We start from the raw sequence: 18077 nt of genomic DNA, 5'->3' as shown, positions 1-18077 counted from the left end.
TAAGATAAACGCATCCAGTGCTTTGTCTCGAATGCGTTTGAGTTTCGGTATTCATTGCGCTGTACTGCCTCCTGCTGCACGGGAGGACACATCTCACAAACAGATTCAGCAGCGGATTGTCAGATACGGTGGGCTTTAATAATACACCTTATATTTTAATTCTGTATGATTTGAATTCAAAATAATTTATTTTACGTTTATCGGTGCCGTTATTCAGGTGTAAATTATTGATCAGAGCACATCTGAAGTGGACGGGCTTTGTCACGTGGTAGCTGTTACTTTTCTCAGCACTGACAGGATTGACCAATCACAGTGAATCAACGTCAGCAACTGTCACGGTCTGCTTTTATTTACATTTTTTACGGTGTATGGTTTTTATCACTGGACAATAATTATTTGAGTGTAATATATCTTGGATCAAAGCCTGGAAATTGCCAAATAAGTTTTGTGTTAATAAGTGTCATAAAATACTTCACAAAATGTATCCTGCTAAGCATGTTTTGGAAAATTGTTTCTTCACTGTATTTACTCAAGATTATTTTTGGAAACATTCAGAAACCTTTAGCGATAGAACATTTGTGAATGATAGAAATGTGTGTCTTTGATGTGCTTTTCTGTATTTAGAATGACAGTTTGGAATGTAAAGAACAACAGTTCTTTATACAGTTCTTTGAAATAGGCTACATATGCATAAAAATAAGTGGGCTTAGTGCCAAATGTTTCACATATTATAAATTACTTTATATGTAAATCTTTTGGAACAAACTAAAATCTTGTAATGCTTTGAAAGCACTGGAATTTAAGTTATTTTTTCTTCATTTTCTGGCAGCTAAAGTTTTAATGTGATCATATGAGTATGTAACAGGCCTACATCTTATTCTTGTTGCATTGAATAAAAAAAAAAAAAAAAAAAAAAAATATATATATATATATATATATATATATATATATATATATATATATATATATATATATATACACAGTATACCAGTCAAAAGTTTGGAAACACTACTATTTGTAATGCTTTTGCAAGAAGTCTCTTATGCTCATCAAGCCTGCAGTAAAAAAAAAAAAAAAAAAACAGTAATATTATGAAATATTATTACAATTTAAAATAATGGTTCTCTTTTTTTAATATACTTTAAAATGTAATTTATTTTTGTGATGCAAAGCTGAATTTTCATCAGCAAGTACTCCAGTCTTTGGTGTCTTATGATCCTTCAGAAATCATTCTAATATGATGATTTGATACTCAGTTATTATCAATGATGGAAACAGTTGTGCTGTTTAATATATATTTTTGGAATACTTTTTTCAGGATTCATTGATGAGTAAAACGTTAACAGCATTTATTCATAAAAACAGCATTTATTCAAAATAAAAACATTTCTAACAATATAAATCATTACCATCACCTTTTATCAATTTAACGCATCCTTGTTGAATTAAAGTACTAATTTCTTAAAAAAAAAATAGTTATTGTTCCCAAACTTTTGAATGGTAGTGTATATTGTTACAAAAGATTTCTATTCTAAATAAATACAGTTCTTTTAAACTTTTTATTCATCAAATAATCCTGAAAAAAGTATCTCAGGTTATAAAAAAAATATTAAACAGCACAACTGTTTCCATCATTGATCATAAATCAGCATATTAGAATGATTTCTGAAGGATCATAAGACACCAAAGACTGGAGTACTTGCTGATGAAAATTCAGCTTTGCATCACAAAAATAAATTACATTTTAAAGTATATTAAAAAAGAGAACCATTATTTTAAATTGTAATAATATTTAATAATATTACTGTTTTTTTTTTATTTTTTATTTTTTTTAACTGCAGGCTTGGTGAGCATAAGAGACTTCTTTCAAAAACATTAAAAATAGTAGTTTCCAAACTTTTGACTGGTACTGTGTATATATATATGTGTGTGTATTATTAGTATTATTGTATATAATTAACTTTATAAGTATTTTATATAATTTTCATACAGATTTCAGTGACAGATTTTCATGTGCATGTCAGGCATGAATCATTTGAAGTGTTTTTTTTTTATTTTATTTTTTATTTTTTGCAGAGCTAGAGCACATTTGATGGCACAGGTTTTCATTGTCAAAAATGGACACCGCTTAATATGACTAGAAATGACAATATTGTTCTGTTTAAAACTTGTATCTTGCATATCCACCGTTTCACAGACGAGGCTTAATCTAGTCCCAGACTAAAATGCATGTTTGAGCTGTTTTAACTGAAAGCAACTTGCACTGACATATTATTTAGTCTAAAAAATGAACATCAGTAATGTTTTTATACATTTTTTCAAAGGCACGTTTATAAAAGCTACTTAAATGTCATAATTGAACTAAGGTCTTATTCTAAACCGTCTGTGAAACCAGTTGCATAAACATAGCCATTATGTTAAGACTGTGCCTTAAGAACTAGTATGATCAACTAGAAGTTAGTTAGGGGTAATCAGTCTTACTGTTCGGTGTCAAATTAGACCAATCTGTGTTTTTCCCACAGTAGGCTACCTATATGAATAAAAATATTCGCCCCATCGAAACCTACCGTCATGTCTGCATTCAAGGACTGACACACACACCACTGCAAACAAATGTTATATATTTAAAAGATCTTTATTTCCTATGATTAACTAATCGTGGATAAATCTGCATGTAGACGTTCTATCGGTTGGTTTTCACATTGGTTGTACAGGATGACAAGGATAAGCTACGCGAATCGCCAGAGGAAAGGCTTTCTTTTTCTTCACTGGCCCAAGTGTTCATTTGGAGAAGGGGAATTCAAAGCATGCCAAAGCATCCACGAAAGGAGTCGACAACACTGAAACCTCCACACAGGACGAACGGAAAAGGAAAGGAAGGCGTCAGTTCTTTGGAAGAGTCTTTACACGATGAATCGGGGAGCGTTAGGAGATGTTAGTAAGCTGAGATGTTGGCAGTATTGCATTGGGGAAGGTCTTTGTGACTATATGATCCCATATAAGAATGGAAACCTGTCTGAAACACAGAGAGGGAAGGAAGGGGCCAGTCGACTGGCATCCACAGTGTCCCAGGGAAGACTGGGATTTTGTTGCTTGCACTGCAGAGGAACACCAGACCCCTGCAGTTTGATTCACGTCCACAGAAGAAACATTAAGACATTATTCTACATTGGTCCTAATGCAAAGTACAACACACAGAAGCAGACAAATATTCCTAAGTAGCAGTTAGACAGTCCAAGGCTGTTCAACCAAAACAGAGAGTCGTATAAAAAAAAAAAAAGCAATTATTACACACAACAGACCGAACATTCAATGAAGGAACTCAAATATGAGAACGGAAACTATTATATAGAACTATCTTTGATTATTAATTATCCATCTTGGCTTCTATATGTACTTTGATATAGACAAACAATCAGCGGCGCCCTTCTAACATATGGAAATAAAATGACGTCGTTACATTGAATCATTCTGAATCCTATAAAACAATGTTAGGAAAATCATATGCAAATTTGGTCTCAAAAATCCCAAAATTAAATGTACAAAAAAAAAAGAAAAAAGTTGAGCTGGTTGTTAACTGTACACACACACTGCATAATAAAGTCATGCCATTGTACATGTGGATCACCATAATACGTTTTTGCAAGCAATTGTGAGAATATATGTTATTGAGAAAACATGAGGGCATCACTTTCATACCTGCCAATATTCACACCTTGCTTATATTGTGAAGAATTACAAAACAAAAACCCGTCTTTGAACAGACAGTTGCACTTCTGTGCTCTCACATCATTTTGGCTCAAATGCGTGAAGGTTATTATTATTGATTTCTGTTGAGGTGTTTGTTTTCATCCAGAAACGATGAGCTCTTGCGAGGGCCCATGCATATGGCTTCTAGTTTCAGAACGCGGCTTTACACACACTGTACATTATCAGATGAACCTCGTTCGGGTCACGTTTCACACCCGAATCAAAAAGAACAAAATATTTCACTGGGAGAAAATGCAGCCTTTTTTTTTTTTACTTTTGCATTGGTATCATACAAATTAAGCACATTTCCCCATTAAATTATCATTATTTTAATGCAAAAAACACGTAGTGGCCCTTTAAAAAAAAAAGGCTGAATTTTCTTTAAGCATTTGTTTCTTCCGATCTTGTGGCGAAACGTGACCTTGACGTGTTTTTTTGTGAGATTCACCCTAACAAGACATTCCTGTAAAATTCACAAACTGAACATTTTTATTTCTTATTTTCACATCAACAGGACAGAATAAACACAGTGACAAAATACATGTTGACTGGACCATAAAAAGGAAATAAATGCAAATCAAGTCAAACTGACACCACAAGCATGAGTCTAACACTCACGTTACACACACCTCTTAGTTCAAAAGGTTTGTTTTATTTTATTTTAAAAACTCTATATTAATATATTCTTAAATGTCTTACACCCTTTCAGGGCGATTTCATAAAATGTGCATTCAGTGCATTATATCTTTCCTCTACGTTTTATTATCAAAATGACAAATGCCACACATACACAATATAATTATGCTCTATCTTTAAAACATGCTTCTATGTACATCAATTTATAGGGACATGCTGTAGAAACCGATTTGATCAATGCATATATACACAAGCGTCGCTGGGGATGGAGCTGGAGTCGAGTGGATCTGAACGCTTCGGATTGCTTTATTTTATATGCGGGTGAAGTTTACCACACGCCACCGACCATTCCTTTCCACTAAACACTTTGGCATCTCAGAGAGAGGAGTTTACTGGATGAGCTCGAGGCAGTGACGTCAACCAGGTATTCAAACGCACAGAGGTCGTGAAAATCTCTCAAAAGGAGTGCAAATTTCATTCGTATGATCCCAGGAAACATTCACAGCCAGCTTTAGTGAACACGAAGCCTGCCAGATTTATATATGAGAGATATGAACATCTGGATTTGGCACTGTAATCGCAGCGATACAGTAAAAGTCTACATCTATACACTGACTATGTGTAAACATGCTTGACTAGTGTGGAATTTAACATTAATGTACAGTATATTGCAACATCTCATGAATTATTAGCCCATGTATTCCCATTTATTAATACAGTCCTATCTAACTGCACTATTACAAAACCACAGACCTGAATCTTCTTTCTTTCGGGCACATAAACGCCAACGTGTCTGATGATTCAACTCCGACGAAAGGCCTGATTTACTATGTAAACGACACTAGTTACTTCTCCTGGGATGCGTGATCATTGCTTTGTTAAATGTGCAAATGTGTGGATAACATAAACTCAGCATTATTTGCACAAAATTCCTTCCTGTTCATGAGATGAAATAAAAACCTCTAATAACATAAAATCCAGTTAACTAGCGGAAAATGTAGAATAATGTGACGTGTTGAAGGGAAACTGCAAAAACAACAAAAATATTTGTACGTTTACTGATTAAAAGTCGTTTACTGATCATTTGTGCACTTTGAATTTGGACACAATCAGTGTATTTGACTGGGAAATTTAGGCTGCAAGGTGGACAAAATATCATTCTTGCTGGCTACTTCTACCGCCATTTTGCTTCCACAATTTAGGTGCACATTTACATGTGCAAACGTTCTTTCTGACCAAACGTGTCACATTTTTCCATTTCTCCTGCCTCGGTTTTTCGCTATGTGGTGAACATGTGATATTGTTCATCTTTTCAAGTATATTCTTTAGAGTATTCAGTGTTTTTGGTGGTCGTTATGTGAAACAAACTGGCAGCGCGCGTACGGATGAGTGTGGGGTGTCATGCAGTGCTGGGTTGGTTAGTTAGTGGGTTAGTCAGGCTGAGATGTGAGAAGTTACTTCTTGGCATTCAGGGCGGCCAGAGCGCCGTCGATATCTTCCTCTGGTTGGAGTGGATGCCACTGGGCGATTGGGCGGCGCGGGTTGGCCAACATGTCGGACCAGTGTTTCAGCGCTGTGCTTTGGGCTTTGCTGCCGATGAAGATCTTCCCAATGGCATCGTTCTTGCCGATCTTGTCGTAGTCGAAGACCGTCACCACCACGATGATTTTCTAAAGTAGAAAAACAAATCATAAAATTATATTTTTATCATTTATATTTTATATATTTATATAATTTATTATAAAAAATATTTTTTATATTATATTATATTATTATATTTTAAAATATATTAAAAGTTTATGATTGTGAATTAAAGCCTACATTTTTCATATTTCAAATATTAAACCATGAAATCATAATATACAATCAGATATTATATCCTGAAGTATATTATGTAAACCCAAACCCAATAAAAAATATTTTTGTGATCATCTTTTTATTTCATTTTAGCACAAAATGTAAACTTCAATTTTGGTATATGCTAAATAACATACTTGCACATTCAGGAATATAATAATAATAAAAAAACTATAAACAACTGAGAATCCCTGAAAAAAGGAAATAAAGTCTAACTTTTTAACTATTTTAATTTTTTTAACTATTAAAATAGAAATTATAATATATAATGACATACTATAATATATTAAACCTTTGTGACTATTCAAATCAAATTACCTATAAACATTATTTTAAATATTAAATTATTAAATTATAATATATCATAAAATTTAATATATTAAATGTTCGTGACTATGTGAATCAAAATTTGTGAATCAAAGACTTTTTTATTTTTTAAATAATATAATATAATATAATATAATAGCTTAATATAGTTTATTCTGGTAGAAACTCGGTCTAACTGCATAATCTACCTGCATTTGCTCCAGAGGGATCTCAAAGCTGAAGGATTCATTGTAGTACGGGTTCAGTGTGTTCTTCTTCACTGTAGTCTTCTTCTTCTTTAGACGCTTTCCATTCTGCAATAGCTGGATCTTCACGTACGGGTCTGCCAAAGGGCAAATGTCGAGTTAATTGCATCAAATATATTAAACATGTCTTGCTCAGGGAGCTGGAGACTAATATATCTCAGTTCTCACCAGACAAGCCGCCCACGTCCATCTTCTTCAGGTTCTTGGCCTCAAGGATACAAACGGTCAGTTTTCCCGCGGTAGGAACGTAACGCAGGGAGATGCAGATGTCACCAAGCTTCTCAGGCTGTGTGGAAAAGATGAGAGATCGTCTACACATGCATTTGAGGAGCATCTGCAACACAACTGCTTACGTTCTTTTCAAATCTGGCTTGGGCCAGTTAAAAATCATAATATCAGATCATTTAAAGGGGTGGTTGATTATGATTTCACTTTTCTAACTTTAGCTAGTGTGTAATGTTGCTGTTTGAGCAGAAACAACATCTGCAAAGTTACAACGCTTCAAAGTTCAAAGGGAGATATTTTCTTTTAAAGAAGTGACATCACCAACCCTAGAATTTACATAAACCCCGCCCCCAGGAACACGATTTATAGATTATCAAGACAGAACATGCTAATCAATGACTAGAAGATAACTACACATAAGCTACGTAAATTCATCAACTAATCATTCAGAAATGTTGTCTACATGTTGTCACTTCTTCCAGAGTCTCTCCATCATTGTCTGAATCCGGTTTGGACATAAAAGGCTAAAGGTTTTAGATATTTTCAGTGCATGTCTGTGTGAGTGCAAGCTTTTGAAGCTCCGCCCCCTGTGCCGGGAGCAGCAGCTCATTTGCATTTAAAGGAACAGACACAAAACGGTGCGTTTTTGCTCACCCTCAAAAAGTGACAACTTTAACATGCTATATAAAAATATCTGTGTAGTATTTTGAGCTAAAACTTCACATACACACTCTGGAGACATTAAAGACTTATTTTACATCTTGTGAAAAGGGCATTATAACACCCCTTTAATACTCACCTCCTCTTTCTCAGCGTTCTCCAGGTCTCTCCACTCTTCAATCGGCTGACCCAGATCCAGAGTGTTCATGGGTAGTTTCACCTCACCGATGATGTCGTGTTTGGAGAAGCGGTCATAGTCGTACACACACATGACCAGTGTCTTCCCACCCAGCTCCTCGTACGGCATCTAACATGGAAACCATTGAGAAGAATTGACATACACAGATTTCAAACCGAGTGATAAATCTGAGTGTAGAACATAATGTCCTTTGATTATTGTTATATAAAGGAGATGTAAACTGTTCTGCCACAGACAGATAGAAAGGTATAGAGAGAGAGATAATCAAATAGTACATCTTAAAATGTATTTTAGAATTTTTAGAGAAAATTAAATATATTCTTATAAAATATATTAAAAGTCTAAGCCTATAAACATTTTTTAAATATTAAAATATAAAATTGTAATGTATGATTAAATTGTATAATATATTATGTGAATTAAAGCCTGCTTTTGAATTTTTTAACTATTAAAATATAAAATCGTAATAAATAATCTATTATTATTATTATTAAAAACGAGCGACTTTGTGAATCCAAACCCATACATATATATAATCATATAGTATAATATCTTAAAATATATTAAAACTTTGTGACTATGCCAATCAAACCTATAAAAATGTTTGTATATATACACATTTATAATATATAATCAAATTGTATAATATATTAAAATATATTATAAAGTATATTAAAATTTAAACAAAGCCTAATACCCTTTTTTTAAACATATATATATTTATATATTTGCATTTACAGCTCATTTTTCTAATCATCTGTGAAAAATAACTACTTGGAAGAAAGCTCCTCCTCAGTTGGCTTTGTTTTCTCGCTCGTACCGTTACGGCAGATCCATTTTTAGAAACACAGTCATCCGTTCTCACTGTAAGGCAGGGGCTTTAAAGATGGCCAATTGTTCCTGTCCTAGATCAGTTTTCTCAGCGTGAGACTGTTAGACTCTAGCGGTGACCACCAGAGGATCCGCGGCCCCTCCGGAGCTCATTACCGAAACTAAAGCTCATTCGGGAACAGCTGGAAGCTTTAGGACCAAAACGCTGGTGTTGCAGAAAACTGCCAATGAACACTAATGACACACCAGCATCACTGGAGGCAAATCACTACTTCTGCTTTATTCCATATATGTTAGCCCAGTTAGTTTTGTTATATATTACTTGATTAATTAGAACATATGCTGTCTTTTAGGATGATATTACACATCAATATTTTGACCAACACAATAACTGACATTACAATGAGTCGTTTAAAAGTGGTGAACAGCTTACCTTGAAGACAAAGGTTTCATTGAACACTGGGTTGAGGGTCTTCTTGTGCACCTTGGTGTCAAACTTTTTCTTCTTATCTGGCAGGATGAACACTTTAACGTAAGGGTCGGATGTTCCGCCAGAGTCCATGGAAATCAGGTCGGCACACTGCAAGATTCCCACTGTCAGCTGTGGATGAAAACGCAGTGGGAAAAATAGAAGCAAGAGATTTAATGCATGAAAAGAATTTCTTGTTAAATAATATAGAATCCCAAATGAGATCTCTTTAATATATCAATGAGATTAAATGAAGAGCAAATTATGGAATTTATAACACAATTTTCCTTTGGGATGAGCTCACTCTGAAAGGGCTGTGAAATGTCTGGCACAGGCTTTATGCATACATTTAAATTGAATTATACACTGAAAGTATTATTCATAAATACACTACCGTTCAAAATAAATCTATACTTCTATTCAGCAAGGATGCTGATCAAAATTTACATTAAAGAGATTTATAATGTTACAAATACTCTATTTCTATTTGACACAAATAATTATTTCTATTCATCAAAAATATGAAGCAGCAGCTCAACTGTTTTATAAATGTATAAATGTTTCTTGAGCAGCAAATCATCATATTAGAATGATTTCTGAAGGATCATGTGACACTGAAGACTGGAGTAATGATGCTGAAATACAGCTTTGATCACAGGAATAAATTACATTTTAACATATATTTACATACAACTGTTACTGTATTTTTTGTGTACACTAGTGTACGGTACATGTAATTTTCATGAACTCCACTCTGCTGTTCCAGTGTAATGATACTCTATTAATATCCAGGGACTTCGTGCATATTAAAATTGAATGTGACTGCGTTAAGAAACATAATAAGAATAACAGTTCACAGTCATTAATGTTTGTTTAAACTCATTTAGGAAGTCCAGCTACAGCTGTGACTCAGCAGATCCTGGTAAACACTGTCATTAGGGAAAGAAACCGCACCGCATGAGCGCAAACTTTCTCCAAGATCATCCTGCGGGGAACTTTTAAAAGATGTTTTAGTTAGAGGAATAGTTCACCCCCCCCCCCCCCCCCCCCCCAAAAAAATAAAAAGTCTCACGTCTGAGCCACACAAAACCAGAAATCCATAAATAACGACTGAATTCAAATTTTAGGGTGAACTATTTCTTTAATTGTTTTTAATTGCTTTCTTACTTAATCATATAATTGTATCCAAATGCATCATGATATATTTTAATATGAGACAAGATGAATAACTGGCAATATGTTTCATTAAACATTTTAATCATATTCCAGCATATAATAATCATCCTAACCTTGTTATCCTGGAAGTCATAATCCAGGGAGTACTGAAGCTTTCCAAGTTTCTCCACTTCTTTTTCCTCTTCCTCTTTCTCCTCCTCTGTCAAACCAGTTTCTCCTTCTTCGTCATCATCATCCTGGTTTTTCTGTGGGGCAAATGGCAAATTGTTTAAGTAAGTTGTTATCTGGGTTGAAAGTAAGTGTGGTTCCTGTCTATAAGCATGCCACAAGCTCAGGGCCCGGTCAGTTGCAGTAAAGGTTGGAGAGATGCTTCTATCTGGACCGTCCTGCTAGTTATCTGCCATAGCCGACTACAGGAGTAATGCTGTCATTCAGGGGCTGGATGTTGCAAATGACTCGAGTTCACAATTTTAATTGGTGACACTTTTTTTCTGTTTGCTTATCTTGAGAAGCAATGTTATTTCCTAGAGCTTAACTTCTTCCGTAATAAAATTACATTTTGACTGTATAGTCAAATTAGGTCTTTGGAAGTACTAGAAAACAATGAGAAGGAGCTTTTATTGATGTGCATAATTCAGTGTGCAAGCATTTTCTCATCATCAGCATGATAAATTTAACAGTTCATCAGTGATACTCCGGGGAATAAGCGATGAACAGCAAATGTTTAAAGAAGAACAGACTCCTTTGTGCTATTCTGGGCATGTGAAATGCTGACATGTCGTTCTTGTGCATTTTTGAACATCATCCAAAATGCAGGAAGAGAAAAAAAATCTATAATGTGTGCAGGACTCATTTTTTTGTTTACACAAATAGGTCATAATTGGCCCCAAAAATGTATTTGGACACTAAGCCACACTTTCATTAGATCAAGGGTTTTAAAATCCACTACCTATATCAATCTATACACTATTTAAATGATATTTCAACATATTTTTTGAAAAATAAAGCGCGTCTCAAATGCCACTTGGTTTGATATTTTGTTGAGTGTGGCTGAAGTGTTTAAATATTTTTTGGGGTCACTTTATGTGAAGATGCTGCATAACAGAATTATTATGTTATGTGCATAACGTGTTACTACGTGCATGACATTGTGAGAATTTGGGGCTCAAAAGTTTAACTGAATTTAAAAGAAAAAAAAATCTAAATTTTCCATTAGGACACAAGTAAACTGATTAAAGATGTTTTAATGTGCCACCAAACAAAAATTGTCACTCTCAAGTCAGTTCCTAACCATATCCATATAGCAACAAATTAAAGGGCAAAGCAGAATATGTGCTAATTGATCATATGTTTTGAAAAATCATCATTTATTTTTATTACATTAAGTTGAACTGATTATATGATCATAGAACAAGAGCTTATATGATAAGCACAAAACATTTTTTATTTTTTTATAGCTCTAGATATTTTAAGGTTTACTGCTATCAGGACTTCCAGTGCAGTTAAAACAGCCATGCCCTTTAAACACATGCATTCATAGTGAGTTTCGTGGGACGTCTCTTGCTAACTCAGTATTAGTGGGTTAATAATCTCTTACTCCATTCACACCTCCTACACATTTATGTCTCTTTGTTATTGCATTATCATTCTTTTTTGGTCTACTTAAGTGGGGTTTTCATTCGCATTGTAACTTTCCTTTGTTTTTAATTGTATTCTTTTCAAGCAGCAGGTACAAAAGGCTTAAAACAAGGAAGTTACAACAACAGCCATTCCATCCAATCCCACCCACGCGGTGCTAGCACTCAGCGAAACAGCTGTGCCGTTCATCCGTACACCTACCGTAGCGCCGACGCCATGAGCGTCAAGAAACGCGGCGCATTAGACACATAGCGGGAGGAAGGAGAGCAAAGAGAGAGAGGGAGAGGTTGAACTCACAACACACCAAAAAACAGAACGAAAGACAGTCAAGACAGTAAAAAAACACCAAGAGAACCATCTGGAGAAATGACACTGTGATGTTTAAGACATCTGTATGAATAAAGGCTTGACACAGTTTGGCAATTGATTTAAGGATCATATCATGAAATGAGTGTCTATTCCATATCAAATTATTTCTGTAAGATTGTAGATGTATATTTTATCAGACCAAAAATGTCTTATTAAATTGCACTATGCCATCTTATCATATTTTACATGCAGAGATACATATGCAGAGAAACATCCTTACGTGAAAATTAAAGGTGGGGATTTTTCAGTGACACTTTTTGTCAATTACATTGTTGTGCCAGTAGGTGGCGGAAATTGATTTAGCTTTACAAATTAGTCATTGATTCCTTCACATTCACCGATTCGTTCAAACGTACTGATTCATTCAGCGACAATACTTGATACATTCAGCAAACAAAATCGCATACTTCACTACATTTATGTGACAAAAGAAGCATGTCCGAATTCACTGTACTCATAAAAGAGGAGGCTAAAAGTACCCGGATGACTTACTTCTTCCGGCGAGATTCTGAAGTGTGCATACGATGGATACTTTACTATCCCATGAGGCCACAGGAGAGTAAAGCAACGCAACTGACCATGGTACGTCACTACAACATGGCGAATATGTAGCGTGTCCAAGATTACATAAAACATACTTTTTAGTGGTCGCAAAGAAATTACTTACTCAACTGTTTTTTATGACTGAGTCACTGAATCATTCGCTCAACTGATCCATTCAGCAACAATTTAAGTGACTGTCTTTTTGAACGACTTGTTGAATAATTTGAAAGGCAACCCTGGAACTGGTTTAAATTACAAGTTGCAACCATTTTTGCTCAAAGTAACTGATAATATTGTATATAAAATGTAAGTTACTCAATATTAACGTACTGTACTATTAAATTAAGTTCAAAACGTAGGTCCGGGAGGAGCCTAAACATTCAGTCCTGTCAATCATCATTACGAGCGTACTATATAAGCAGCAGACACCACGTCATCTCCTCCCCTAGCCTGGTCCTACCAGACTCACGTACATTTCATTTGTACAGAGAGTCTGGCCACTCTCCATTGAGAAGCGTTAACTTCCTTGAAGGCGGGTACTCTGTTGAAGTTTAAAACTATTGGATCTGCCATAGAGACCCAATCGCAACGCGTCATAATCTGAAGACCACGCCCACCGGGGGGTCAACAATCCAACCGTCTCCATTGACTTTGCATTGCGAGAGGCTATCCTCCTTGTCATTTATGACTTATAACAAAAGACAGAAAAATGCCTAAAAGCTGCTGTGTGACAAGGTGTACAGCAAACAAGCTAAAAAACCCAGAAATACATTTTTATAAGCTTCCGAACCGTAAAAGCCAGCCTTTAAGGAGACAAAAGTGGATACAGGCAATAAGACGTGACGCATCAGCAGGAAGAATGGGTAAACTGTGGGATCCTGACACTCAGTATGTCTACGTGTGCAGTAAACATTTTGTCACTGGTAAGTCAAATATCCAAATGTCAGTTTTATATAATATATTTATATAATATATCTCAATTGATCCACTTTTAAGTCCTGAAACAACCGTTTTTTGGGGTCGGCAGCTTATAAAAATGTAGCTTGTTTGCTGTACACCTTGTCATATAGCAGCTTTTAGACATTGTTTTGTTTTTGGTTATAAGTCATAAATGACAAGGAGGCAGCCTCTCGCAATGCAAAGTCAATGGAGACGGCTGGATTGCCCCCCCCCCCCCCCCCCCCGGTGTGGGCGTGGCCTAAATACACTCTGTCTCTATAACCAATCGCTAACGTTTGGTCGTGACGTAACGCTACAACTCAAACAACCTCAACGTCATCGTTCTCAGCCACTCCCTCTGTTCGCTGATTGGACCGGTAAAAATTTGGCTGGAGAAAACCCAAGAATATACCGCAAACCCAGACGGAGTACTGAAGGAAAATGAAAATTGAGCGGAAGTACAGGCTACTCCTCCCCTTCTCCTCCAGTAAATTATCTCTATCCTTTTCATTTAATGCGCAATCCATCATAGGGGGGTTTTAACTCTGAGCTCAAGCCGAGCCTCGGGTTCGAGCCTCCTCCAAGGACGGCAAGCCACGTTAGTTTATTATTAACCTTTAAGGCCGAATGAGCAGGCGAACTATAGTGAATGTAATATTAACATATTCCGTAACGTTATTTCATTATATAACTATTACATAATTAAAGACACTCATTTTGTAGAATGACCCTTAAAGCTCCTATCTTTTTATGATCAAAATCACAAGAGAAACATGTTCTGGAACATCCAGTGTACCATTTCTCTTCAAAGAAAACAAAACACTCACAAACACAATAAAGCGAACCATGAAGCTAATCACATAACAGACTCATAATCATAATCAGTGTAACCCATACTAAAGTGGTCTGAGGCTTGTTTTCATTTCTTAATGATGCAATACTAATTTCTGGTAATATGCCCAGTTAATACAGACTTTAATATAATCTAGTTTTAATTCTGATTGAAGTGTGCATCAGGTTTTAACTACGTTAGTTAATGGGGTCATGGTGGGTGCTATTGAACACCGTTACATACGTCGCCACCCTGCATGTTCTTCATGTTGAAGCCGTCCTTTCCCTTTTTGCCTTTCTTGTTCTTCTTCTTCTTACAGCAGCATTTCTTAATGATACAGAAGCAGCAGGTGAGGACGAGGAGCGCGGCCACTACGGCGATGGCGATGAGCGCCCATGGAGGCACTGCAGAGCATCATGGGAAAACAAAAACAAAGAGTCATTCAGACATCAGGTGACGTGTGGAGGGTCATTCCTCGAAGGTGATATTTGACACCAACCAAAAAAACGATAGAGCGAGTTATGACATGAAATGCTACCAATACAAACGTTTTTAATTAACTTTTTTTGTTGATTTGAAGGGTTACAAGAAGAAAGCAGATTGCTTTGCATTTCTAGGTTTGCTCAACACTTTGAGGGTCGAACAATTTGGCTAGAATTTAAATCCATAAAACATCTTCAGCATAATGATGCACTAGTGCATTGATTTTCTTGATCTAGCGAGACTGTAAAACATCTCTGCAGGACTGTTAGATATTATTGTCTCGGCATGCAGTATATCACAGAGAAGGATTTCTTTGTTCTGTAGGAAAGGCACTGGCTACATCTGTTCTTCATTATGTGGACCTCTGTGTTCGAATGGAGGACGGGTCCTCCTGGATCCAAACGTATATGTGGTGATCTAGCCAGAAAATGACCATATATGGACTTCCTATTCAAGGTATCGTATTCCTATATGATGTAAGGTGTACACTATCTTATTGGCTAACCCGGTGTAACTCCCCTCATATTCTTGCTATATCTTCTGAGACAAAGATGCTAATTAACATGAGAGATACTTGTCTCAGTCATTGTTCATTCAAATGCTAATTGCTAGAAGGACTGGAATGAGGCACATGGAACCTAAAATCGTACTTACATGGGATTTTATCGATCTCATTGAGGAACTTGCTTTTGATTTCCTCAAAGACATCATTCTTGTTGACGGGCGCCTCAGATTCGGTGGAGTTGTCCGCGGGTGTGGAGACAGCGGGGGCCATCGTCATGGTGTGTGACGGGTGCGTGACGCCGAGTCCCGTGGGCTCTGGGCCCACCATGGCTTCTGGTTTCTTTTTAAAGAGGTTCCACTTCATAATCTCTGGCTTGACCACTCAGGAACCCTGGAGGAGTTCAAGACACCAGACACACATTTAAACACAAAATACCTTGAAGTCTGGCATGCTTTTTTGATCTTACGGACAATTGTGGCTTTCAAAAACATCAGAGCCTACCGCCTGTCAAATTGAATGTAGGAAAGGATGCGGTTTTCAAATGCAATTTTCACACCATATTTATTCTTATGAAAAACTTCCAAGCAGCATCTGCTTCTTGAATAAGTGAAAAGAAAACAAGGATAAGACCTATCAGAACTGACAGTGGACGGCTCTTTTTAATAAAGAAATGGATGGCCTTGCATTTAAATAATGAAATAAAGCGTCAGAGCTTCGGGCTGTTAAAGGGTGAAGTGCAAGATAAACGCCAGAACACTGCACTGCAGGACAAAACACAGGACATTTTGTTCTGGGATGCCTCAGTGCTTATAGCACCAGTTTTCTTTAGGTTATAAAACGGCATCAAATCCAGGATTATTACTCGCATATGCTTGTATGCAAAAGAAATAAGAGACAAGTTTTGACTTGATTTGAACTCTGATTTGACTTTCCTTGCAGCATCCACCTTTAAAATGTCAGATCATTTCTGCTGTCACCGCTGATAGCTTCTCACCGCCTTGTGAATGAAAACCTGTACAAATTATGACTTTAATGAGGGCAGATCTGTTGGCAGGTTGTACATTTGGCTAGATAATATTTGAAATGAAATGAAACAACAAGAGGATGCTGTCGTAACAAGGAGATCTAATATGTATGGAGATAAATACGTGGATGAAATGATAAATGAAGGTTTGAGAGTAGATGGCAACCGGCAAAAACCCGCAGCATGTCTAAATAACATGACTGAAAAAAAAAATTAAAGACAGATTCTGATTAGTTTTACAAACTGGAAAACAAATGATTAACTTTAATCGGTTTCTATTCTCTTCATTTTTCAATAAAAAAATAAAAAATTACAGAAAAATATTTATAACAATTATTTAATTGAATCTAAGAATTATTACTAAAATAATAAATAACTAATTAATACAATTTTAAATAAATAAATATTTATAAATAAAAAAATACATAATAAATAATTTATTTAAAAATATATATTATTATTATAATAACAAAATTAAAATAAAAAAATAAATTAAATGATTGTTTAATATAGATTTTTTTTAATATAGACCTTTTGCTCTTTTTCCAGCTGAAAAATCTTCACTTTAGCAAATGGTGATTTTACAGCCCTCACTGTCAAAGAGATAAACACGGGAAAGAGAATAATAAGACCTACAAATGAGACTTGCTTTTGATCAAGCAAGAGTTTGTACACAACTGAGTAGGTTTAGATGATCAACGTGCTAATAAAAAGATTTTAATACACTTCATGGATACTAATGTATTCTGTAAATTTTGAATGAGAAAAATGCATACTTATTATTAATAGTTGACCATTAAGAGTTTTTGACTGTTGTAGGTAAGCGATATCTAGAGATAGTATTGCCGTCAACAAATTGCCCAAATTAAACAAACTTAAGTTAATCGGAAATGCACAAAAGAAGCAAAGTGTTTATATCGATTATGTTATGTATTATACATGGTCATTGTCGCAGCGTTGTCTTCTGCTTTCCGGGATTTTCAGTGTTCTGCACTATGACCTCCTTCACCACCACCCAACAAAAAGCAACCATAAATACTAATCAATACTAATCCAAACAAAGCCAGCTATTGACTAGCATTTGTACTCTGTTCTTCTCTGAAAGAACCGAATGGGTTTGATTTACCAAATGCACATCTCCTTCCAATCCATGCTGAATAAATCTTCAAAATGACAGCATCCAGAGCCTCTACCCCTCAATTCATGCAAAACCAATCTGCACTCTTTAGGTGGCAATCACTGAAGATACCAGCGTTTGAGGAGCTGCATTGATTTTCTGGAGGAGCTGGACATCTATCCTCTGCAGAGCTCACCTGATGCACGCCACTGACATTTGTGCTTTATTGACTGACAACACCGTGTCATCATC

The 18077-nt window shown here is 35.7% G+C and overlaps 1 protein-coding gene across 4 annotated transcripts in view; it reads right to left on the bottom strand.

Moving 5' to 3' along the window:
• Nucleotides 1-1900: 1900 nt before the first annotated feature.
• syt2b (synaptotagmin IIb) overlaps nucleotides 1901-18077 on the bottom strand; it is a 46631-nt gene continuing 30454 nt past the window's right edge. For 3 of the 4 annotated variants that reach the window (XM_084425276.1, XM_084425275.1, XM_084425277.1), the window contains 8 exons: nucleotides 15834-16074; nucleotides 14940-15100; nucleotides 10489-10611; nucleotides 9164-9331; nucleotides 7840-8007; nucleotides 6984-7101; nucleotides 6759-6892; nucleotides 1902-6056 (listed from right to left, as the gene is read on the bottom strand). In XM_084425276.1, the coding sequence (XP_084281402.1) occupies nucleotides 5841-6056; nucleotides 6759-6892; nucleotides 6984-7101; nucleotides 7840-8007; nucleotides 9164-9331; nucleotides 10489-10611; nucleotides 14940-15100; nucleotides 15834-16047 (1302 nt within the window). In that variant the 5' untranslated portion in view covers nucleotides 16048-16074 and the 3' untranslated portion in view covers nucleotides 1902-5840. Of the gene's footprint in view, nucleotides 6057-6758; nucleotides 6893-6983; nucleotides 7102-7839; nucleotides 8008-9163; nucleotides 9332-10488; nucleotides 10621-14939; nucleotides 15101-15833; nucleotides 16075-18077 lie in introns of all 4 variants that reach the window. The other variant, XM_084425274.1, reaches the window with a different exon arrangement.

Source organism: Rutilus rutilus (genome assembly GCF_951802725.1).
Source record: "Rutilus rutilus genome assembly, chromosome: 12".
NCBI lineage: Eukaryota > Metazoa > Chordata > Actinopteri > Cypriniformes > Leuciscidae > Rutilus > Rutilus rutilus.
Note: the sequence above shows the minus strand (reverse complement) of the source record. Positions and strands in the feature narration are given on the sequence as shown.